The sequence below is a fragment of the Lithobates pipiens genome, unplaced genomic scaffold (assembly GCF_037356315.1).
Source record: "Lithobates pipiens isolate NorthernLeopardFrog02 unplaced genomic scaffold, aLitPip1_a1.2 Scaffold_13, whole genome shotgun sequence".
Classification (NCBI taxonomy): Eukaryota; Metazoa; Chordata; class Amphibia; order Anura; family Ranidae; genus Lithobates; species Lithobates pipiens.
The window spans coordinates 458,759,267-458,785,797 of record NW_027507718.1 but is presented as its reverse complement, the minus strand read 5'-3'; the positions used below and the strand labels follow the sequence as shown (position 1 = coordinate 458,785,797).

Sequence of the window (26,531 nt, the reverse complement as noted above, 5' to 3'; positions counted from 1 at the left end):
AATCCGCCGGATAGTCTGATCGTGTGTACGGGGCATTAAAGTAACGCAGTGCCGCAGAGCAAAAAGTAGCCTAGTTAGGAAGGGGGGTCAATCTTCTAGAGGTCAAGTGGGTAAATAACATTTCTATTAGTAAAACCTCAAAGTATAGTCAATTAAAGCATATCTTCACTCTAAATGTATTCTTGTGCTGTCCTGTCTCCTCCCCCTTACTTTCTTACCGATGGACATTATTATTTTATTTTTTACAATATATTTTATTTTTGCTACAAAGCAGTGTTTCTGTATTTCTGGTGTAGATGTGCATATTGGGTCCCGAGAGAGCACTGTGCCACATCTGCACATGCACCAGTTTTCCCGGACATTAGCGCTGCATGCACAAAGACTGCTAACAGGGAAGTCCAAAACCTTCCTTGTCTTTGCGCATGCACAGAAAAACCTCTGCGGGTGCGCAGATGTGCCAATGGGCACTACCACAGCCATGGCCACATCTGCGCATCTAATGGTGGCGCTGAAGGGGGAGGAGCCTGTACAGAGCGGGACTGAAGTTCCACTTTAAATTTGCAAATATGTAAATATTGTGATCAGTTTGGCTTTTAAAGTTGCAAATGTTTGCTCATCTCTGCTTGCGTTTTGATTGGTCACTGTGCACCTAGAAGAAAATCCTTATTGGATTTTATTTGGATTTATACTGTCTATTTTGCCAAAGCTTACTTAACAAATAAAATATTTTGCACCAACACATTTTATCTTGTTACTAAACAACCCTGGCATTTCTGCTTTTATTCTAGGGTATGCTGCATCTACTTTCCTACATATTAATAAGTGTTTTCCATATTGTCGAAACAGCTTTGCTTAAAACAGTTGGGCGAGTTGTTTTGCGGAGAGATGTGTCATCTTTATTTAGTGTCTGCTGGATAATCAGGGAACATTTTTCTTTTGTGTTCTCATATGAGTGCGCTGTCAAGGACCCGCTTAAAAAAAATAAGGTATTCTCAAGGACATGCAGCATAAGAAAAATTGCCATATTATGTGACAGCCCTATTAATAGTGATGATATAACTGCTGGTTCTTACTAGCAGCACTTATTCGGCAGACCTGCTCTTTGGTCCTGATGTAAAATGATTGGATGGGCCGACTTAAAACAAACAAAGGAATCCTCAAGTGAACTTTAAGAGTAAATTTGATTTCAGGCTTTTTAGCTCAACATTCTTATCTTGCTGGGGAAGAGACCTTAGGCCAAATGTGATATACACTATATTATCAAAGGTATTGGGACACATGCCTTTACACACACACATGAACTTTAATGGCATCCCAGTCATAGTCCGTAGGTTTTAATATTGTGTTGGCCCACTCTTTGCAACTATAACAGCTTCAACTCTTCTGGGAAGGCTGTCCACAAGGTTTAGGAGTGTGTTTATGGGAATGTTTGACCATTCTTCCAGAAGCACATTTGTGAGGTCAGGCACTGATGTTGGAGAGAAGGCCTGGCTCGCAGTCTCCGCACTAATTCATCCCAAATGTGTTTTATCGGGTTGGGGAAAGGACACTGTGTAGGCCAGTCGAGTTCCTCCACCCCAAACTCCCTCATCCATGTCTTTATGGACTTTGCTTTGTGCACTGATCCAAATCATTTGTGGGGGGAGGATTATGGTGTGGAGTTGTTTTTCAGGGGTTGGGCTTGGCCCCTTAGTTCCAATGATGAGAACCCTTAAAGCAGAGTTCCCCCCATATAAAATTCTGCAGCTACAAAAAAGTGTATTGTATTAAATCGGACACTCACCTGTTCCACGGTCCAGCGATGCTGGCAAACAAAGCCCCGCTACTCTCCCCCTCATCTCTGTGGTGCCAGCATTGTCACTGTGGGCACCCAGCTGTGAATTCACAGCCAGGCATGCACTGCGCATGCGCAAGCCGCACTGTGACTGGCCGGGTAATCATCTGGGACCTGTGACGTGTTCCAGATGATTGCAGAGAGGGAGGGGGGAAAGGTGAACTTCCTTCCAGTGCCACAGTGCCCTTGGAGGAAATGGGAGCTGGGTCCCTCTAAAAAAAGAGTATCCACCCCCCCAAAAAAATGACATGCCAAATGAGGCATGTCAGGGGGTCACCTTCACTTAAAGCGGAACTTCCATTTTTGGGTGGAACTCCGCTTTAAGACATCAGCATTCCAAGACATTTTGGATAATTTCATGCTCCCAATTTTTGTGGGAACAGTTGGGGATGGCGTCTTCCTGTTCCAACATCATTGAGCACTAGTGCATAAAGCTAGGTTCATAAAGACATGGATAAGCGAGTTTGGGGTGGAGCAACTTGACTGGCCTTCACAAAGTCTTGATCTAAACCCGATAGAATACCTTTGGGATGAATTAGAGCAGAGACTGCAAGCCAGGCCTCCACATCAGTACCTGACCTCACAAATGTACATCTGGAAGAGCATATTTTGCCATAGACGCATTCATAAAACTTGTGGACAGCCTTCCCAGAAGAGTTGAAGCTGTAATAGCTGCAAAGGGTGGACTAACTCAATATTGAACCCTACGGACTAAGACTGGGATGCCATTAAAGTTCATGTGTGTGTAAAGGCAGGCGTCCCAATACTATGGTAATATAGTATATCTCAATGAAACAACGTATACATCTAGGTGCATTTACTTTAAATATCTTCATTGATTTAGAATTCGTACAGTAAGGTCACTGCAGCATTATAAATGCAAAGCTTTATTAACATCTAGAGCAAGGTTAAATATTGAATAATAGTGTGGACTCACCCTACAAGGGACATAAAGCAGTTTAAAGTCTTATTTAACCCCAAGCCATAAATGTAATATATTGCAGTTTATCAATCATTAGATATGGTGGCTTCATTCGTTTTCTCTTTCTAAGATTTTTTCCCTCTGCTTTCACCTGGTAATCTGGCCAGTAACAACCCTCCTGTATTACAGCACCCCCCTCTGTAGGAAAGAGCAGAGGGGGCACAGCAGACGGCAGTATTGTCAGTCTGGGCGGAGGGTAGTGTTAAATGTACTAGCAGATTTATATACACTAACAAATTGAAGTTGAACTCCAGTTAATACTTTATAATCAGTTAGAGCAAACAGTTTTAAGCACTCCCCCTTCCTATGCTACATTTGGCTTGTCATTTTTTTTTTGGAGGGGGGGTGGAATGGGTACCTAGTTTTGACAGGTACCTGCTCCCACTTGCCTAGGTGGTCCGAGCGGAAGTTCTCCTCTCCCCCCTCCCTCCCTGCAATCTTCTGGGAAACATCACAGGTCCCAGAAGATTCCCCGACCATTCAGGAGGCGCAGCGTGATGCATGCATGTGCAGTGTGCACCCGGCTGTGAAGCTGCAAGCTGTCACAGCCAGGTGCCCACAGTTGTAATGCTGGAGCTGGGGAGATGAGAGGGAGAAAATCGATTGTTCGGGCGGCCACATCACTGGATCCTGGGACAGGTGAGTGTGTGTTTATTAAAAGTCAGCAGCTACACTTTTTGGAACTTTGCTTTAAATGGTTTGCCCCATGCCTGTAAACTGATACATCAGGAAGAGAGCTTGTCTTTTTTGAAAAACAACAAACTTACTGGCCTGGGCCACCATATGGAAATGGAAGAAAGAAAGTCTAAAAAATAATACAAATGTAATCACCACATTTAAGAATTGGTAAACTGCAATATAATAAATGCTTGCATTTGCATTTAGTACTGCTTTATTATATTATTTTTTTATTTATTATGCTTAGGACTAAAAAAGAAACCTTAAAATATATTTTCTTTTTCCAGGTAAGAAGAATTGAATTCACAATTATTATTTTTTCAGCCACCAGGGAGAGCTCTGTTTTTTTGTAAATGTTTCCTAGGCTATCCTTATCTGTTTTGCTGAAAAAAAAGCCCATTGCTTACAAACCTAAATACCTTATAGTGAATCTGAGATCAGGCTATGGACATCAAAGTGATTAGATAGTTTTAAAGTGATGATTATTCTGTTTAGATTTGCTTTTTCTGGTAGCCCCCCCCCCCCCCCAAACATCAGCATGCTAATGATATTTTTAAATAAAGCCTTCATCTCTAGTATTTCTAGTACACACCCTATTTTAGATTCAGTGAAGTCATAACCAGGTCTTTGTGCTTCTCAATGCAATGTGGGCAAATCATGGCTGGTAACGGAACGGAGACAAGCAGGGTACTATACATAGCTTCTTGAGAACATAACAACACCCTGTCCTTAGTACTCCTCTCAAAAGCCCTAATCCCTGATGTAAGCAGAGGGATAGCACTTGGGTGAAGTTTTATATATAACAAAATGCCTTGATGTAATGGTGTTAGTCTGAAGTCCTAGGCAGGCTTTATTTGTATGAAGGCCACCCTACATAATGCTGTAATATAATGCTGACCCTCCATTAATGAAAGCTGAAATCCAATGAGCTAAAGTGTGGACCAAGGACAGTACAGCTGGATGTCCTCCAGTTAGGAAATGTGCTAAGCTCTGTCTGACTTGTTGCCGCTTATAATGCACACCGTGAGAAGTTCATAGTGTGCATTAGGACTAAAAAATACAAATTGTAATTTTTTTTTCTTTTTTCCAGGTTAAAAAAAAATAAGTCACAATTATTCTTATCCTGTAAAGGGGAAACCTCTGGGCTTTTATAAATGTTGAGGATAGCTAAATCCTCACTCACTCAAAACCACTTTGAATCCTCACTCCTCCAAATTTTGAGGATAATTTGCTCCACACTGCCTGCAGCTACAGAAGAAAAAAACATGGCCACAGTTGCACTTTAGACTGACATGTACACATACCACTAAGTGAAATCAGTGACCCATCCTACTCTAACTTTCCTCCTGCCTTGTTTGGGGCTGGACCATATTGATTTTCAATCAGAGAGAGAAAGTCTGAAGGTAAACAGATGATGCTGTGCTCTCTCTATAGAAAATGCTGTGGCATCATTTAAAAAACATTTATGTGACAGCTGAGGTAAGAATCAATCGGATTCCTGCAGCTAGATTCACAGGTGGATGCAGATAGCTGTAGCTGCTGAGCCCGTACAAAGCAATGACAGGCTGACAGCGGGCATTCCCATGTGATTGCACATATATTCTAATGGGAGTGTTTAACAGCATTCATGGATTAACATGTAAAGGTTTCTGGAATGAATCAGAGCTGGGTTTGGTTGAAATGTAGAAATTGAAGTTTAAAATATATTTTCTTGTAAACAGTTGCTTTCCTGTACAGGCATCTCATTGAAAGATAACACAAATTATCACAAATTTTCCATTAGCCAAAAATGCCATCTAAATTAGAATGTAAGGATGCACAGTTGAATTATATTCTGTAAATGTTAGTTTCCTCAATTAGAGGCAGGCCGGTGAAAGTTGGCTGAATGTCTGATTCACCTAAATTCACCAGACTCCCCTGTAATTTCATCTTCCCCTGGATTTATTATACGTCAAACTGTAGTGTAATGAAAAAGGGTAAAAATAACAAAATTGATTCCTGTATATAAATCCAGGTATTTGTTAAGCCTGTTTAGCTTATGGAGTGTTGAGAGTTAAAAATGTTTCTGCTATAAGCAAGCAAAAATTAAGCACCTTTCTCTCCAACACTGACTTTCACTCACTGTTTTACCAACTACTACAACGTAATATTTTATAATTATGATTTTCTTAGTAGGTAATACGCTTGAATATTACCTCCATTATTACAAATTTAACTCCAATAGAACCCTAAGATTCCGTTCGGACTAGTGCGCTTTTGCCAAGCTAAAACACACTTTTTCAAGCATGATAAAAGAGCATGAAAACTATTCCCTGTTACATCCTACTCTTTACATCACTGTGCTGCAGGTGTGCTGCTTTTTGAGAAGTACTGCATGCTGCGTTTTTGGTGCAGTTTTTCAAAAGTGTGGCAAAAACACACCTTACATTGCAAGTACATTGTAAGTTTACGGTAATGCATCAAAAATCTCATCAAAAACACACCAAGTCTGCGTTTTTTGAGCCCCATGTTTCACAAGTGCATGCTGAAAGTCAGGACACCAGAAAGTGCACCAAAAACACATTAAAAGGGCACTAAAAATATGCATACCACGTGTTTAAGCGCACCAGTGTGAAAGAGCCCTTTAGGCAAGTCTGAAGATTTGTTACTTTAATTGGAAACATCTAGAAATGTTAATTGTGTCTTAAAAGGATCCTGAAAAATATGCCTCTCCTGAATTCTTCCTATAAAATAGAAGTGCAGCTTCTGTGCCTAGGCACTCCTGTTCTGTAGACTCGTAATGGTATAGCCTTACCATGGAACTTTCCAGAACTGACCCGGCAATGCCAGAATTGATCTGGCTGCCAGGTCATTACTGGAATTGTTACAGCTCTTGAATTCCTATTCTGAAGATGTCAAATGTAAACAAAACACAGTGGGCATAAAGTCAGTTTCTCTGAATCATGCATGTGGAACTATAAGTCAGCACTGCCACAAAGAGAATTAGTGAAGGGGTCCCTTATTATGCTCTGCAATGTTTGTAAACATAAAGGCAACATGCGAGAGGTCATTCTTGTGAGTGCTCTGCAATGACTGGAAGCCTAGTAAGTAGGAGGCCGGACTGCTGTGTAGGAGGAGAAGAGTCTTTCAGAGGATAGGGGTGGCCAGAAGTCTCTGGGAGTGAAGTTACAGGCGGGCCTTCCCTATTGGGGTGAGGGGAGGAAACTTCAGCATAAAAATAAGAATTCAGCAGGCGAGGGAGGCTGGCTTAACCCCACTGAGGCTAAGATGGCAGCTTCCTTGGCTGAAAAGGACAGGAGGGTTTAGTTCCGCTTTAAAATAAACCGGCCTGTCACTGGGCTGGATCTTAAAGGAGACTGCGATCTTCACTGGGGTCGGGATCTCCCCCATGTCTACACAAGACACTGACAGCTGGGCAGTGGGAGGAGGAGGAGAAATCGGGTGCTTCCTATGGAACTCTCACAGAGGGGTGGAACAGGAAGAATGGCTCAGACAATCAATGGCAGCTGGGCAATGATGTGATTGCAGCATTCTAATCCCATCTCTGGGGAGGGAGGGGAGAGGAGGTGGATCTCCTCCCAGTATACAGATCACAGGAGAGCCCACAGATCCCACCTTACACTTATCTACAGGACCGGGGCTGTCAGAGTATCAGAACTATCACCAGAGATAATAAAATGTCACTCCTATATTTAATGAGGAGCAGCTTATGGAGCAAGGTGTATGAGCAGTATACAGGATCAGTATATTGTATATAAACAGTATATATGGACAGGAGGAGGACATGATGGGGGAGATGGGGGAGATACGATTGGAAGACAAGGACGTGGGATGGAGGTGATGGGACTGGAAGAGGAGGACATGGGTCTGCAGGAGGAGGACATGTGATAGGAAAAATTAGATTGCAAGAAGAGGATATGGGATGGAGGAGAAGAGACTGGAGGAGGAGGACATAGGATGGAGGAGATGGGACTGCAGGAGGAGGAGGACATGTGATAGAGGATGTGAGATTGGAAGAGGAGGACATGGGATGGAGGAGATGGGACTGCTGGAAGAGGAGGACATGGGATGGAGAATATGAGACTGGAGGAGGTGAAGGACATGGGATGGGGGGATGGGACTGGAGGAGGAGGACATGGGGTGGAGATGGAGGAGAAGGGACATGGGGAGAAGGTAGGATGGAGGAGATGAGACTGAGGAGCAGGATATGGGATTAGAGGACATGGGATTGAGGATATATTAAGCTGTACGAGTGTTAAAAAAGTGGGTACACTGAAGGACTTGGTGAGATGGCCAGTGGGTGGATTCGGTGTGATGTCCAGTGGGTGGGCCCTGGGGAATGTTGGTGGGCAGGCCCAGGGGGAAGGGGGGCAGACCTAAAACTGTGTAAGGGTCCCCAACATTTCTAATGGCTGCCCCAACTGTGTGTGAGAGGCACTGCCTCAGAAAATTCTGGAGTGAGATTTGGTGATGTCACTATTGTCATGCTCACTGTTCTATTTGCTGTACCTGAGTACTTGCAGCGCAAGGACCCCCCTGCTACCGCTTTATTCATTCTTTGGGTCTCTGCTTCCTGCACCTCAGGAGCTTCTTGAATATTCCCCCACCAGCCATCAGATCACAAACAATCAAGGGAGAGCTAAGAAATTAGGAAGCAAAGCCCTGTTTCACCTCCACACAGAGATTCAGTGCTAAATAAAGTAAGGTAAATAGGTAATAGAGAAAGATCAGCTGCTGGAAGACCACAGGCCACAGTGGTGTCTAGTCCTTTGCTCTCTGCCTGCAAATTCTGAGCACCGTTTTTACAAATTAGGTCCTCTTTATAGTGAATCTATTCATGTATTTACATGTAATAAATACTATTATATACTCACATAGCTGCAGAGGTCAGTGTGGGCTTATTTTAAAGTTAATTTACTGCTTGATAACAATAGATTTATACTTGAATTCATTTATGGGGATAATATTATAAGGTTTCTTTTTTTATATATATTTTCATCAAACTGCTTAAGTCTGCAACCTTTACTTAGAAAATGATTTCTGTGGAAAAAGTCATTGGGAGAAAAGGTCCCCATTGATTGTATTTGTATAATGTCAGACAGATGTGCTTGCAGATAACAGCCATCTTGACGTGTTCCCTTAAATATATTACTACTGTAGTAGGTTATTGATATTCAAATTGCTGTACCAAAGCTAGCATTACCTTTTTGAGTAACGCCACCATGTTTTTACACCACGTTGATGAATAATGCACTCTTTCAATCTTGAACATATTAAGGATGTCGTCTATTGGAGTTGTAGAGTGAATCTCATAAGGCCTCTAGAAAAATAGGAACATAAACAGAGGATTACAGTGAGAACAATTATTATATAAATGTATTTGGCTCTCATCAAAAATATAATTCACAATTAAACACAGTAAAATATCAGGTTTTAATTAGGCTTTCACATATTTAGGCTGTCAGTTCAAAAAAGTCACTTGGGGCCCTTTCCCACCAATGGGCTGCGATAACCCCCTCATTACTACAATCCATAGTACAGTGCATATTGACCTGTAATTAAAACATTGAGGTGTCTTTTTTTTTTGGAATAACAGTAAAACTATTTATGCTTATTAATGTTTTTGAACAATTATAGCATGAGAGGCAGTATCAACCAAAGAATATTGTATAATCTTATATTTGCCCCAGTAAAACATTGTATAATGAATGATATCATATGACAAAAAGTGTAGTCTTACCCAACCCCTCAGGAGTTCATAAGCTGTAATTCCTAATGACCACCAGTCCACGTGATAGGAATACCCTGGTCCCACTTCCATGAAAGACTGAAACACTTCTGGTGCTTAAATACAAAACAGAGGTTTTCAAGGTTAACATTCTGCTTTTAAAATAATACAATACATTTAGAAATAAAAGAGTCATAGGGTAATTTCAGCCACTGCATGACTTCCGTTTACCATATTATTGTAGGCATGTTATTAAGAAGACCTCAATTACCAACATTATAATATCTCTTATTATCTCATACAAAAAAAAACTTTTGACTGCCCAAGATGACTTTTGAATTACTTCTTGCTTTTAATCATGGGTACATTTCATGATTTAAATATTAATAAGCATATAACATAGTAAAAGTCAAACAAAACATAACAAAAACTGAAAAGGTCATACATCTAATACTAGCCAGTTCCAGGGACAATTATCCACATCCTATTTAATATAGTACTCTAAACAAACCAAAAACAAGCTTCTCAAAGGCAGAGAACCATCAGGACTAGGGATGAGCCGAACACCCCCCGGTTCGGTTCGCACCAGAACCTTCAAACGGCCCTAAAATTCGTACGAACTTTAGAACCCTATTAAAGTCTATGGGACTCAAACGTTCGAAATCAAAAGTGCAACAGACAACACCAGCAATAAGGGGTATCTTTAGGTGTATACTTTGCTGGAGGCACACAAAACACCCACTTTAACTTCTGCAGATGCCTGTATTAGAGAACACCAGCAATAAAGGTGTATACTGTGCTGTGCTGGAGGCATACAACACCCACTAACTCCTGCAGATGCCTGTATTAGAGAACACCAGCAATAAAGAGTAGATACAGGTGTATACTGTGCTGGAGGCACACAACACCACTTTAAATTTAAGATGCCTTAAATTAGAAAAGAACACACTGTCCCTGCCGATCTAGCTCTTTCCCTGCACGCTGTCACAGCGACTAAATGTTACAACTTGGGAGTTTGTTATGAAGCTGATTTCCACTTCATATTTTGCATATATTCAAACGAGTTTCATAGAGTATTTTTGTTTCTTCAGGGAATTTTTAAATGCATCTAGAGAATCATCAAATGTCAATTAGAGATATTATAGTACACTCAGCAATTTTTTGACTTCACATAATGCTTTATTCTTTATAACATATACAGTATCTCACAAAAGCGAGTACATCCCTCACATTTTTGTAAATATTTTATTGTATCTTTTCATGTGACAACACTGAAGTAATGACACTTTGCTACAATGTAAAAGTAGTGAGTGTACAGCTTGTATAACAGTGTAAATTTTCTATCCCCTTGGAATATTTTAGCACACAGTCATTAATGTCTAAACCGCTGGCAACAAAGGTGAGTACACCCCTAAGTGAAAATGTCTAAATTGGGCCCAATTAGACATTTTCCCTCCCCGGTGTCATGTGACTAATTAGTGTTACAAGGTCTCAGGTGTGAATGGGGAGCAGGTATGTTCAATTTGGTCTTATCGCTCTCACTCTCTCATACTGGTCACTGGAAGTTCAACATGGCACCTTATGGTAAAGAACTCTGAGGAGCTGAACAAAAGAAATATTGTTCTACATAAAGATGGCCTAGACCAGGGATCTGCAATTAGCGGACCTCCAGCTGTTGCAAAACTACAAGTCCCATCATGCCTCTGCCTCTGAGTGTCATGCTTATTGCTGTCAGAGTCTTGCTATGCCTCATGGGACTTGAAGTTCTGCAACAGCTGGAGGTCCGCTAATTGCAGATCCCTTGCCTATACCATAAGAAGATTGCCAAGAAACTGAAAACTGAGCTGCAGCATGGTGGCCAAGACCATACAGTGGTTTAACAGGACAGGTTCCACTCATAACAGGCCTTGCTGTGGTCGACCAAAGAAGCTGAGTGCACATGCCCAGCATCATATCCAGAGATTGTCTTTGGGAAATAGACGTATGAGTGCTGCTAGCATTGCTACAGAGGTTGAAAGAGTGGGGGGTCAGCCTGTCAGTGCTCAGGCCATATGCCACACACAGCATCAAATTGGTCTGCATGGCTGTTGTCCCAGAAGGAAGCCTCTTCTAAAGATGATGCATAAGAAAGCCTGCAAACAGCTTGCTGAAGACAGACAGACTAAGGACATGGATTACTGGAACCATGTCTTGTGGTCTGATGAGACCAAGATAAACTTATTTGGTTCAGATAGTTTCAAGCATGTGTGGCGGCAACCAGGTGAGGAGTACAAAGACAAGTGTGTCTTGCCTACAGTCAAGCATGGTGGTGGGAGTGTCATGATCTGGGGCTGCGTGAGTGCTGCCGCCACTGGGGAGCTACAGTTCATTGAGGAAACCATGAATGCCAACATCCCCTCCCGTCGGAGATTTCATCATTGAAAGTCCTGATGCCTCTCTGCTTTTGAGAGGCATGTTTTTGGTTTGTTTTGGGTACAAAGACTGAAAAGGTATCTGAATAACTATTTGACACAACTGTACATGGACATAGCCCATAATAATCAATGTATTTACGTGATTTTTCTTGTTTTGGTAGTATGCCTTTTTGCTAATGTGGACCATTAATGATGTTAAAGTGTTTTGCACACAATGGTCCTCTTGTTTTATCCATGTCAAATGATGGAACGTACAACTGTTGACTAAACGTTTGGTGCCAAGGCATGCCTCATTTTCATCCTAGGAAACTGTGTATAATCTCTCACATAAGAATACCAAAATGAGAGTATTAAACAATCTAAACAATTATTAGACCATTTCCAGTGTAACAGATTGATTTATGAATCACGTTATCCAGTGTTCATTTTATAATCATTAACACAATCCTTTGTTAATGTCTTTTTTTCATATATGAAAAAAAAAACGTAGGACCAACTTATGGATAATATTTTAAATGTATGTTTTGTAAGAATGAATCCAACACCGGAGAATAAAAGGTAGCACATTTTTGCTGGGAATTGTGTCAAGCTGCTGCCAAAGTGCTGAGAGATTTGACATAATTAACTGGTAAAGCTTATAGAGAATGTGCAGCTCAGATACAGACTTTTTTTTCCAAGCAGTTATAATGGATAGTTTCTACATTTTATTTTATAACCAGTCCTTGCTGCAGTTGGTCAGGTCTGTTGGACCCGGAACAATTACTCGTCTCAGCCTGATTTAAAAGTGGTGTGTCAATGATAACTGGAAATGTCAGTCCCCATAAAGTGAAATTTAGTGGAAGCTGGTGAACTGACTCACCCACCAGCTTCCCCATCTCTAAGGACGTTTAGCCCTGAGATCTCCACCTTCAGGGTTCCTGGCTCTATTAGCTACCATATATTTTCACTCTGTTTACTGCAGTGACATCCTTTTGTAAAGAAGGCAATGACTAGATAGACATGCAAACTCAGGTGTCAGTTTACCAGTGTTTCTGGCTTATTCATTCAGTTTGCCATCCACTCAATGCAAAAAATGTCAAATTGTGGTGGACCGATTATTTGTAACAAAAAATGTTTTGAGTTACTTATAGTAATTAGAACCAAGATCACTAGGTACAGTAGGGTCATACCTAAGATGGCAGGGCAAAGAGGCCGCTGTTCCATATAAATATAGTCACTGATTGAACATTTTTCTTTCCATCATCTGCAAAAATATAGCCATCTAATATATGTTTATTTATACACTGGGGTTGATTTACTAAAGAAGTAGAGCATGGTCACTTTCCAAAGGGATATATTTTTTTACCTCTTTGAATAAGTAGAAGCTTTATTCACTTTCACCAAATCAAGTACCAAATAATGTGTAAGCAGAAAAAAAACACAATACAATTTTTGCTTATACATAATTGGGATGATTGTAGTCAGCATGGCTTCACCTCTTGCACTAACGTAAATAAAGTTTCACTTAGCTCAGCAAATTATTTTAATCATCCAATCATGTGCCAGCAAAAATAATTTTGTTTAATGTTCTTTGCACATGACTGGATCTTTGCAAAGTGAATGTTCACTTAAATTCACTTTATTCACTAAGTTAAAGTGGAGGGCCTCCCTGTAAAACAAAAATACATTAAAATTTAGAAAAAAATCTAAAAAAAAAATTAGAATTTTTTTTTTTTTTTTTTAACTTACCAGAAATGCCTGTTGCTAGGCACATTGTCCTAATCTACCTCTTCCTCCTCCGCGGTGATCTTCGGTCTTCTCTCCTCTGTGCGGCATCTTCTGGGTAATGGGGCGCTGTGTGTTCTGGGAACTGTGTGTCCCAGAACACAGCGCGCCCCATTCACAAAGCGATGTGCGACTCGTGCATGCGCAGTAGGAAATGGGCAGTGAAGCCGCAAGGCTCCACTGCCTGTTTCCCTTAGTTAAAATGGCAGCGCTGGGACCCGAGAGCCGAGGGACGGGTCAGCCTCGGGTGGCCGACATCGCAGGCGCCCTGGTCAGGTAAGTGTGCTTATTAAAAGTCAGCAGCTACAGTGTTTGCAGCTGCTGACTTTAAAAAAAAAATTTTAAACTGGCTCTCCTCTTTAAGTAAACATTTAGTAACCTAAATAAAAAATTACATCCTCTACTTCTTTAGCAAAACAACCCAACTGTCTCAATATTTTAAGACAAAAAATGTTTTCTGTATATAAGAGGTGACTTTAGTAGGGGGGGGTATTACAAAAGTCCTGTGTTTCCAGATATGGAATCCCAGCCCTGCAATGCATGGTTTCAAATATATCAAGTAGTTCAATATAAATAAATAGTGATGAGCATTTGCTTTGTAGTTTTCAGTTTCACTTGATGGAAATTCATGCTGGCATTGAAGTAAATGAGTAAATGGGTTCTGTATCCCCTGCTCCCAAACAGAGTACAAGTCCCCCACCCAATAAAGGGGCCAAGATATATTTATATCCTTTTTGGACCCTTAAACAAGGTCAGCTGGATAGACCGGCTTTTCTGGTTTAACAGCGATCCATGGAAAACATGCATTTAGTGCAGATCAGCCTGATTTGGGTGGATCATGGTTCAGGAGAACCAGCTGGCTCATCTCTATGCAGAAGTGTGTTGTCAGGCTTTGGGCTTTTGTTGATGGCATCAGCATGAGATGCTTCTGAGATCATTGGGAACGTGTTTACACTTGCTTCAAAACATGGAATTGGAAACACTTTTTTAAAGCACTCTGAACGCCAATCAAAGCAGCTGCCACAAAATAAAATAGTTAGCTTACAGTCCTATCCACACCTTGCTTTGCTTTTAAAATTATACCCCATGTCACTTTAGTGGTGCTTCAAAGCGTCTTCAAACTCTCCATAGAAGTCTGTGACAAAGCATGCTTGAAGCACCTGAAGCTTTTGAGAGAAGCATTACCTTTAATTTGTTTTGGAGAAATTGCAGGTATGACATATCAACACAAAGGGCATCTGCCAAGCTTCATTAACCTCCCTGGCGGTATGATTATTTCAGATTTTAGGTGCTGAAAGCTGTACCATTGTTTTGCATAAAAATTTGGCATTTTATATTGTAGTCCTGTAATTCTTAGGATAACTCACTTAAATCTGTCCAAACCAGAGTCTAGCAGACATCCCGGGTATGATAAAGTTTGAAAAATTAAATCATAAATTATAATATAATAAATAACTATAAATAATTATACCAAATAATAATATAATAATAATAAAAATGATTCAATAATGTAATCAAATCAAAAACACTGAAATTTGCTCAGTTGCAGAATTGTCACTGTCATTACTTTTCAGTATTTGATGACGGATCTCCCCACAAATCGCTATCACCCGATTCTGCGAGTGATTCTAATTTATTATCGCTGTTTTCTAGCTGGTCTAAAACCTCTTTTGATGTAAAGGGACAGTTTTGGTTGCTATGGACAATCTCCAGTTTCCAGGCATAAAGAACAGTATTTATAATATAAAACTGCATGCAGGACACTGGACAAACCACTAGGGACAAAGGGGATGTGAAATAATTACATACAGCAATGTAATCTGTAAGATTACATTATACTGTATGGTATAGTGTGTGTTTTACTTTTTGAATTTGGCGCAGTTCTCCGCCCCTGTGCATCTCAATACTCGCAGGGAACGGAAACCCGGCGATGTGATACATCGAGCGGAGGATGAGCCGCTCTCAGTGCAGGGAGACATCGCTGGATCCAGGGGATAAGGTAAGTAAACTCATCCTGGATCCAGCGATGTGATCCCGAGTCTGGCTCAGGGTTACCGCTAATGGTACTGAATCCCCCCCACCCCCGAGCCAGACTCCAGAATACCGCCAGGGGGGTTAAAGCTTCAAGAAAGCACCACCGAAGCTTTATTTGAAGCACCAACGAAGCAGCACAAAAGCATCACATAAAAAAAAAAAAAAATCTTGAAGCGGTAGGCGATTTAATGTGTGTTCAAGTCGAAGAAAGTGTAAATGAGCCCTAACAGATGCATTTGGCCTACAGTTGACTTTCTTGTGACCTGAATTTGACCCACTTCAAACAGGTTTTGCATTCCCATAGAATTGTATGGAGATGCAAAACCCACTTAAAACAAACAAAAAAATATTGATGCAGGCACTAAATAAAGTATACATGCCCATTGAAGGAATATACATTTACCCTGAGTTATTATTTATCCTCTTGCAAATTCAGGGCTTAGATATATCAAGACAAAAATTGGATAAGTAGAAAATGTATTATAAAGAACCGTGTGAGTGACTAGGGCTCCATAATGATCACAAATATACAAAGCTGTTAAATGGCGCTGGGTAAAAAAACAGATAATGGATCCTTCACACTTTCCCCTGACCTTGCACAGAGTGAGAATGGTGAGAGAGTTAAATGTATTTCAGAAAACTGGACTAATGTGAACGTTTTTCTCTTTTCAAGCAGCCTTATAGTCTACATCCCACATCATGACATGCAATCACCGTGGCTGCTATTCAGTCCTGACTGATAAGAATCATGTAATGTGACAGTGGGCATAGTGGTAAGAAAAATAACTGTCACTTACTGTACATGTCTTTGGACAACAGTGAAAATGTTTTGCTATATTTAAGGGAAGACATTTGCAAAGTAAAGAATGCTCAAGAACTCACAATACCAACATTTTTATACCAGCTGAGAATTATACTATGGGCTAATTTAAAGAAACACAAGAAAGTTTGTGCTGCTCAGTTGATAGTTAACGTCTAATCTGGTAAAATCTAATTTTTCTGAGCACTATTTTGTAAGCAATGGCCACTGCTGACTTTCTGTAAGTTTAATGAATAAACATTCAGTAAGCAATTACTGTATGTTATACAGAGTCAAAAGGTTTTAATGCTTGTAGAATCCGTTTATTTACTGGCCTTACATTTGAAAATACAGCCAATGTTTTTCAGGGGTTTGAGACTTTAGAGTGATATAACTTTTTAAATAAAAAATAAGATTTTATCCAAATTAGGAATGCGATTTTTCTTTTGAGTCAAAGTATTTCCTTTTAGCTTCAAGTGTTTTGTGTATATAGTATATGCATAATATAGGATGTATTACAGAATGTTAGGGAATGTGGGTAAATTGTACAGCTAATGGCAACGTGATAAAGCTGGTACTTTGGGATTTGGTTAATGATATAAAGTAGTGATGGCGAACCTTGGCACTCCAGATGTTTTCGAACTACATTTCCCATGATGCTCAACTACACTGCAGAGTGCATGAGCATCATGGGAAATGTAGTTCCAAAACATCAGGGATGCCAAGGTTTGCCATCACTGATATAAAGTATGGCAAAACCTAAATAAATTAAGTGAGATATGGCACATGGTATATAACCATGTACCAGTGGATAAAGTTGAACTCCAGGCAAAAAAGCATTCTGTAGATAAAACAGACCAGGCAAAAGGTGTGGGGGGGGGGCTTAAAAGGAAGATATTGTACTCAACACTATAGAGACTCTGGCATACTAGCCTGGTGTCCTGAAATAAAAACTAAAAGAACTTTATATAAGAGCCAGAAAACTAGGTCAATTAGGCTATACAGAATCATATGAATATCATAATATAAATCTGATTTTGAATACTGGCAGTGTTCCTTGAGTAGCCCTTGAGGTTCGCTTACTGATTTTACTTGCTGCCTTGAATTTCGCTTTAAAATGACCCTAAACTCTGGTTTAAAAATAAACATTCTAATCTAAGGGCATTCTTAATGCCAAACACTACCTTCTACTGCTTTTAGCCTCCACAAAATCTCCAAATTCCTTTTTTCGCTGTGACGATCCTGACTTCCTCTTAGAGAGTGGCTACATTTGTTCTCCATTGTTCCACTGGATGTAGGAATGTAGCCACCTTCTATTGCTTACTCCCTAGTTAGACTAGGTATTATGGACTATGGGATTTGTAGTGTGCATAGAGCAGTGCACATGATCACAACTAACGTGTTCCAAACAAACGTAAGGGTGGGGGTGGGGGTGGAGAGATTCAGGAGCTACCTAAGTATGTTGGAAAGAGGCATAAAAACATAGTAATAAAATATTTCATGAAAAATAGATGACAGCCCGAATCTCCAAAATATACTAACGACATTTGGAGCAGCATCATATTATAAAATCAATGAAACCAAGTCCCATATTTTAGACCTAGGATTAGATAATACAACCAGGCAGTTATTGTCTAATAAATACCCCTACCACTGGAAAGACGAGGGGATTTCTTGCTTGGGAATCACTCTCACTAACAAAACAAAACACTTATTTAAAACAAACTTTTTACCATTTAAGAAACATTTTGAAACAGATCTGACAACACTTAGTAAATTCGAATTTACATGGGCTGGTCGCCTGGCAGCTTTCAAAATGATGACCTTACCAAAATTATTATATCAACTCAGGTCCCTTCCAATATGTATCCCTAAATACTACTTTAAATCCTTACAAAGCAGTTTGGGAAAATATCTATGGAATGGCAAAAAATCCTGTTGCGCATACCATATACTAATTAAACATAGAAATATAGGTGGTGCGACCGTACCTGATCTACAGGATTATTATGAGGCAACTCTTTTGACCCAATTGCAAGAATGGTTCTTGCCTACTCCTAAAACTTTATGGGGACAAATTGAGAAAGACATCATGCGACAGAATAATATGCAATTCTGGTTACTTAGTAGGAAAATTAAGTCCACAATTACAGCTCAATACCCACCAACGGTGAAAGCGACGCTACACTCTTGGCAGAGAATCATCACATACAAATGGGATAAAACTCCAATCACGGTGTTAAACCCTCCTCTAACAATCATACCAACATTAATTCCTGGCGTACAAATACATGACTGGAATTTGGGTCGAGATATCAAACTTGGTTCCTTCTTCCAACAGGCAGGGCCAGATTAAGAACATCATGGGCCTGGTGCTGAGGATTTTGGTGGGCCCTTTTAGAAACAATAAATAAAAATGCTAACTATTTTTTGTTATAACAAATTAAATAAAAGAGAGAGAGGGAGGATGAGAGCGAGAGAGAAAGGGGATGAAAGACATGTGAGGGGTAAGGGAGGAAGGATGAGATAGAAAGGGGGGATGAGAGAAAGAAGATGCATATGAGGATGTGTGGGAATGACATCAAGGCAGCCTGGCCAAGGCAAGTGACCAAGGCACAGAACCCAGAAGGAAGACCAGGTGAAGATGGAAGTGCCCGGGCCCCGCCGGATTGATCACAGCACAGTACTGGAGGGCTCAGTCTGACAATTTAAGTGTGCCCTAATGTGCTAATATGCTGGGCATACTTGTACATTATGGCATAACCTACCCCAGGGCCTCTAAAAAGTAGTAATGTTAGAAAAGTTTACTACCGCTTTAATATCACAGGAGCCTCTAATAGGGCTCCCTACTGACCCTGTGGCCCTTGGGCAGTGCCTAGTGCATAGTCAACATTTCAAAAATATTTTCAGGGACGCTTTTTTTTTACAAGTGCTATATTTAGAGTAGCTAACATCCCCTATGTTCCTCTATACATCACAATAGTAATTACAAAATTAAATTACTAATAATGGGGCAGAACAAATATGAGAACTGTGAGATTTCCTTTAGTTGAACTAACAAATGTGTGCCCATTCTAGAGCTGGTAACATTGAGGATATTCAGTATAATTTTAAAGAACAGTTTTTGTGGGTTAAGAGGCACAGGGGAGGAGTATGGATGGTATAAAAGTGGGAAGCATGTGCAGGTGAGGGAGAGGAATGTGGAGGGTCTAACAGTGGGCACTATGTACATGAGAGGAGTGCAGAGGGTATGGCAGAAGGCACTATGTACAGGAGAGGAGAGTGAAGGGTATGACAGTGGGCAGTATGCACAGCAGAGGAGTGTAGAGGGTATGACATTGGGCACCATGTTTAAGAGAAGAGTGTGGAGGGTATGACAGTGAGCAATATGTACAGGAGTGTGGAGGGTATGACAGTGGGCACTATGTACAGGAGAGAAGTGTGGAGAGTAGGACAGTAAGCAGTAATTACAGGAGAGGAGTGTGGAGGGAGGGTATGATGGTGGGCACTATGTATAGGAGAGGAGTATGGAGGGTATGATAATGAGTAGTATGTACAGGAGAGGAGTGTGGAGGGTATGACGGTGGGCACTATGTACAGGAGAGAAGTGTGGAGAGTATGACAGTAGGCACTATGTATAGGAGAGAAGTGTGGAGAGTATGACAGTGGGCACTATGTATAGGAGAGAAGTGTGGAGAGTATGACAGTGGGCACTATGTATAGGAGAGGAGGATGAAGTTATCTGGGAAGGAAAAATGTAAAGGTTTGTGGAAGGATGTTTAGGGACTGCGTAGTGGTTAAGCGGGCCATACATGGATTGAAATTACACCAATTAAGCAGAGACCAGCCATAGTCGATCTATGTATGGGCTAGCTGGTTTTACACAAGTCAACCTATTAACCGACTTGAGTACAACCAGCCTGTCAAGTTTTTCCCAAAACAATCAGTGATGTCAGCTATAGTTAGCAACACTAATCATTGTATTCACTGGCAGAACACAATAACACTGCGGGAGTGATTGCCCCATTCACAGGTCAGCAGGTGAGAGGGTGTGTGGGGACAGGCTGGGGAGAGATACTAGTCAGTCCCTGGGTAGGCACTGGTTAATATCGTGTAACATAAAAAGTTGCAAAGACCACCATTTTATTCCATAGGGTGTCTGCTAAAACAATATATAATGCTTGAGGGTTCTGAGTAATTTTCTAGCATAAAAAAAATGATGATTTTTAAATGTAGGAGAGAAGTCTCAGAATGGGCCTGGGTGGCAAGAGGTTAATTATCATAAGTAATATACAAATAATTATTATAAGCACTGAGAGTTCATCCTCTCAGTCTGCTGCAGAGTGTTCCAGCTTGTATTTAAACTGGCCGCTCTGTATGTAGCTTCTGACAGGCTGCGCAAGGAGCCCTGTAAATCCGGAACCATAGATGATAGCAGCCCCATATTTAAACCAGTGCTGGAGTGGGTCTTTAGCTACCTACCCCCCAAATGTGGGGTCTCTGTGACTCCTGATTGCCGAGCTACAATCCTCGAAGTCAATCTTTTTTTTTTTTTTTTTGGGCAAATGGGCCTATCTTGAGAAAGGGGCCTGGAGCTGCAGCTCCAATAGCCCCTATGTTAATCCGGCCCTGCCAACAGGGCTCATTAAAGTCTTTTTCTCAGTTAAGTAATGAATTACAGCTTCCGAAATCTGAGCGATCTACATATATTCAAATAGAAAAGTGTCTGCTACACAATCCACAACTCAGAGCTTCAATCCCGGTTAAAATATGGTCTTTCCTCAATAACCATGCCACCTCACAGAAAGGAGTAGCTACAATATACCCAATTCTAGGGGAAAAAAACATACCCAGCAAACTACCTTCCTTCCTTAAATGGGAAAAAGATTTGGGGCAAGACTTTTCAATTAAACAATGGATGGCTTCCCTACGAAGCATATATAGGGCCACTGCATGTGTTACACTATGGGAATTGGCACAAAAAATTGTTCAAAGACAATACCTGACTCCACATATCCTAGCAAAATTCAAGGGGAACTCGTCACCTAATTGCTGGAGAAATTGTACCCAATTGGGGACCCTATTTCATATTATGTGGGACTGCCCAAGCTTACATAACTACTGGCAGGCAACTATGGGAACCTTGGAGTGCATGGTACAAAAACTATACTTCCACAATTTAGATAATGCTGATTCTTTAATCATATAGAAGAAAGAACTCCTGTGAGTTTTAATATTTTTTGGATGGCTTTAAAAATAATTTCATAGCAAAGTGACAAATATATCACATGTCTGTTTATCTGAATTGAGCTGCGGAGTAAGAATAGTTATTTATTTTCCTTCATAAAAGATAACTACTGTGTTTGATTTTCCTTTAGGATGTTGGCCTAGGTACTCCAGGACACAGATAGATCCCTGTGAGGGGTGTCTTGGGGTCCAGAAGTGGCCGTTATCCATATCGCTATTTATAAATCTTACAATAATTATATTACGGACTTTATTTTACAAGTTCTAAGAGACTTACTCTTGTTCGAGTCCCTTTATGACTATGAATATTAGATACTTGGGAATACTACTTTATTCTTTGCTGAGAAAACCCTGTCACTACATTATACTGTGTTATGTTACTTTTGTTCCTATATATTATTTTATTTTTTTTGTAACCCTTGTTGTAACTAACTCTGCTAAAAATCTCAATAAAAACATTTGAAAAGAAAAATAGATGACAGGACCATTAAGTAGTGGATGTGTATAGATTATTTTTGGAGAATAAGGATATTGTTTATTGTCACTGTAAAAAGTTGCATGCATTCAGTCCACATCTTATCCACACATACAACCTTTACAATGTTTCTCCTGTTACACAGAGTACATACCACTTAACCTTCATAGCAGTGCAGAGCGACTGTCAGAGTCATTAATCATTTTGTGTTAAATCTGATGAGCATATGTTGCACACTGACACAGAACAGCAGCAGTAAAGGTCAATTCAACATCATTAAACAAGTTTAGATAATTCTTTTCTACTTCCTTCTATATTCACATCTTTGAAAACATCAGAAACAATCAAGGACATTCTTCTCCCAAGAAACAAACAGCATCCTTAACTTGCAAATCAAATGTTTCATCCTCTCCCTTCTCAGTGTGTTATCTGAATTTTAAGACTACGATTGTGGTTTTATGATTTCAATCAATACTGCCGTCCTAGAAAAGAAATCCCAAAGCACAAATACCAAACCTTGACCTTTCTAAACAACAAACACTAGAACACAGCTAACATGGAGAAATCTCACTTTAATTTCCCAAACTACAAAGAAACACAGAGGAGTTATTTTATAATAATAAAATAATTTGTTAGAATAATAATTTGAAGGGTTAGTCCATTAAAACATTGACATTTCAGTTATGGTGGATAGGTTGAATAAATGACCCATCTCCCCAGCTCTGCCCACCATTCATGCCCAGTATGTGGGGACTCTTATTTTCCCTGAAGTTCTTAAGATTTCAATTTTACAGTGAATTTTTTACAATGTTGAATTGATTTACTGAAAAAACACAGAATGTTCACTTTGTAAAAAATGTTTACTAAGCTTAGTGAATAAGGAAAAGCTGTGGTCACATCAAATATCCAATCATTTGAAAACAAAATTCAGTTATTTTTAGGAACATGTCTGCACTAAAGCATTTTCAACATTAAGTACAAAAATGCCTCCCTTTGTTTTTTGTGATTAAAATAAACCTGCCACTGCAGGGTTACTTATTTAAAAAAAAAATAAGCAAGCCCTGTAAAATAAGCCCACTTCAAAAATAAGTTTCCGCTTCACTGCTCCCTGGCCTATGCAGGTTTTAATTTCTTCTGTGTGAGTCGAATACCAATTTCCCCCACTACACGCAGTGGTTCCTCCTTGGGGCCTACACATTCTGTACAAGCCAACAGGAGGAACCACTGTGGGATCAGAAGATATTCTGCATACTTAGAAGTGTTATAATTGCTTAGACAACTGTCCTACAGTAAATATTATATACTCAAAGGACATCTATTACAGCAGTTATCAAGAACATGCATGAAATAGTGCACATCGTGATAAATAAATTGCAAAATTGGCAGCACTCTGTAAACAACTATAAAGTGCATAACAAATTTGGTAAATTATTTACAAATAAAGTGCAAGCGGCATATTTCATATACACCAAAAAAAATAATAACTTTTTTGCTTTATATATCTATATATAGATATAGATAGCTATATATAGATAGCTATATATATAGATAGCTATATATATCTATATATATAGATATCTATATCTATATATATAGATAGATATAGATCTATCTGTATATATAATTTAAACAAATTTCTCTATTATAACCATGAATAAAGTGCTTTTCAGGAATAATCTCATGCCAGCAACCCAACTCTCCTTCTCCAACATCAGATCTTTGGGCTCATCACATAAAAAAACATAAAATTTATTAAAAACAATATCACAAATTGCACACTTACATATAAAGGTGCCTGTCCAACACAAAGCATTACAGCTTTGTGTTTTTGGGCATGGGGTGTGAGCACTGATGACACTTTTGAAGTCATGCTATTTGAAGCACATGTATTAGTTGGTGTTTGGACTTTGCAAGAGGACTTTTTTTTTAAAATAAGAAAAAATTGTAGCACACACTCCATTTGTTTGAAAAGTACTTTATTGGTGGTTTAAAATCTTTTTTTTTTTTTTTGCACATAAGATTTTTTGCACTTTTATTTCACATATAATAGGGGCATTTTAGAGGACTTCTTTTGGTGTATATGAAATATGCTGCTTTATATGTAAATACTGTAATTCACCAGTTTTGTTGTGGACTTTATAGTTGTTTACAGAGTGCTGCCAATTTTAACTTTATGTACCTGGAAGTGTGCAAAATCAAGTATTGAAGAGGTGGTGTTTACAATCTAGGAGGGAGGATCAATTGATACAAAAGGTAATAGCTGTGGGGGATGAGATGATGGAGAAAGTAAAACAGTGTATTAGAAGCAGGATACACTTCTTTAAAGAGAGTGCTTTTCTGGGGTGGTCTAAAGATGGATAGATTAGGGGACAGTTGGACAGATTGGGGTAGGGAGTTCCAAAGGATGGGAGAAGCTCTGGAGAAATCCTGGAGGTGAGCATGGGACGAAGTGACAAGGAAGCTAGAGAGCAGGAGGTCTTGGGGGAACCGAAGAGAGCGGCTTGGTTGGTATTTTGAGACTAAGTTAGTGATGTAGCTGGGGCAGAGTTGTGGACGGCTTTGTAAATTATTGTTAGTACTTTGAATTTTATTCGTTAGGTGAGTGGAAGCCAGTGCAGGGATTGTCAGAAAGGGGTGGAGGACACTGAACAGTTGGTAAGGTGGATGAGTCTTGCAGCAGCATTCATTATGGACTGAAGGGGGGATAGTGTATGTATATGTAGTCCAATGAGGAGTGAGTTGCAGTAGTCAAGGTGAGAGATAACCAGGGAGTGAATTAGAGGTTTGGTGGTGTCATTGGTTAAAAAGGGGCGTATTCTAGAGATGTTGCAGAGGCTAAGGCGGCATGATTTGGGCAGGGATTGAATGTGGGCCTGAAAGGACAGTTCAGAGTCTAAGGTTACCCCTAGCACCCTGGCATGTGGGGACGGACTGATAGATGTGCCATTGATCTTGACAGAGAAGTCAGAGGAAGGGGTACTTGGGGGAGGAAATATAGAGCCTACGGCTCTAATCAGGTGCCTCAAACACACCCCCCACTGTAATTCAGGGGGGAATAGGGGGTGGCAGTGGCAGCTGTGGATAGATTCATGCTATGCATGAATCTATCCATTTGTTAATGGCGGGGTGACTGGAGAGAGGGGGCAATGCCTGTGCGCTCGTATTGATGAACCGCCACTGGAATAGCTTTGATAAAGAAAAGAATAATGGTAATAAAACATGACTTCCACTCGTACCAGTGCAAGAAAAAGCATTCATCCTGAGACTTCCTAACTACCAATCCACAAGGGGCATTTTTTATCCAATTTATCACCAACCTCCATAAGTTAGTAATTATTGGGTAGAAGAATGCCCCTTACCTTATTGGCCATTGGGTAGAAGATTCCCCCCTTGGTGATCAGTGGGTAGAAGAACATCCACCTATGCTGTATTTATTAAGCCTCATACATACGATAGGACTAATTTGCATGTTTGTTGTTAAAAAGTCTGATAGAAGTAAAAAAGTACAAGATAGCATTTTATTTCCCACCAACATAGGGGCATTCTTCTTCCTACTAATCACCAATGTGAGGGGCATGCTTCAATCCACTGACCACTAATACAAGAAGATATTCTTTCTCGCTAATTACCAACTTAAATTGGTAATACACCTAAGACCAAATCTTACCAATCATTAGATGTGGTGTCTGCATTAGTTTTATTTTTTCCCCTCTGTTTTTATCTGGTGATCTGACCAGTAATACACCTCCTGTGTTAAGCCTCATACACACGATAGGACTTTGTACAAACTTTCCCTTGGATTTTTGTACAAAGGGCGTTGGCCCTGAACTTGTATTGCATACACACAGCAGGACTTTTTCAGCCAACTTTCACCAAATCATGTAGTTTTTCTGCTCTTTACCGCCACCTTTGGTCAACTTCTGTATTGTTGTCTGATCTTTTGCATTGGTTCTGAGCATGCCTATTTGTACTTTGTACAAAAGTCCTATGGTTTTCTGTACACACGATCAGACTTTGCTCCATCGGACTTTTGTTGCCAGAAAGTTTGTCCGTTCGCACAGCCAACAAAAGTCAGATGAAAACCAAAAAAGTTTGTCCGATGGAGCGTACACACGGTCGGATGTTGCTCCAAAACAGCTAATTTACATGTTTGTTGTCAAAAAGTCTGATCGTGTGTATGGGCCTTTAGAGTGTCCCCACTCTGGATGAAACAGCACAAGAGGCACATTAAAGCCTCATACACACAATAGGACTTTGTACAAACTTTCCCTTGGATTTTTGTACAAAAGGCGTCGGCCCTGAACTTGTATTGCATACACACAGCTGGACTTTTCAGCAAACTTTCACCAAATCATGTGGTTTTTCTGCTCATTACCGCCACCTTTGGTCAACTTCTGTATTGTTGTCTCATCTTTTGCATTGGTTCTGAGCATGCCTGTTTGCACTTTGTACAAAAGTCCTATGGTTTTCTGTACACACGATCAGACTTTGCTCCATCAGACTTTTGTTGCCAGAAAGTTCATCCGTTCGCTCAGCCAACAAAAGTCTGATGAAAACCCAAAAAGTTTGTCTGATG

General features: G+C 40.1%; 1 protein-coding gene across 1 annotated transcript in view; it reads right to left on the bottom strand.

Annotated features, from left to right (window-relative positions):
- The window catches only part of STK32B (serine/threonine kinase 32B), a 339,672-nt gene that overhangs the window by 76,577 nt on the left and 236,564 nt on the right, over positions 1-26,531 (bottom strand). The window contains exons 7-8 of the mRNA XM_077477798.1: positions 9,235-9,338; positions 8,698-8,814 (exon numbers count right to left, since the gene is read on the bottom strand). Coding sequence (XP_077333924.1) covers positions 8,698-8,814; positions 9,235-9,338 — 221 coding nt within the window. The remainder of the gene's footprint in view (positions 1-8,697; positions 8,815-9,234; positions 9,339-26,531) is intronic.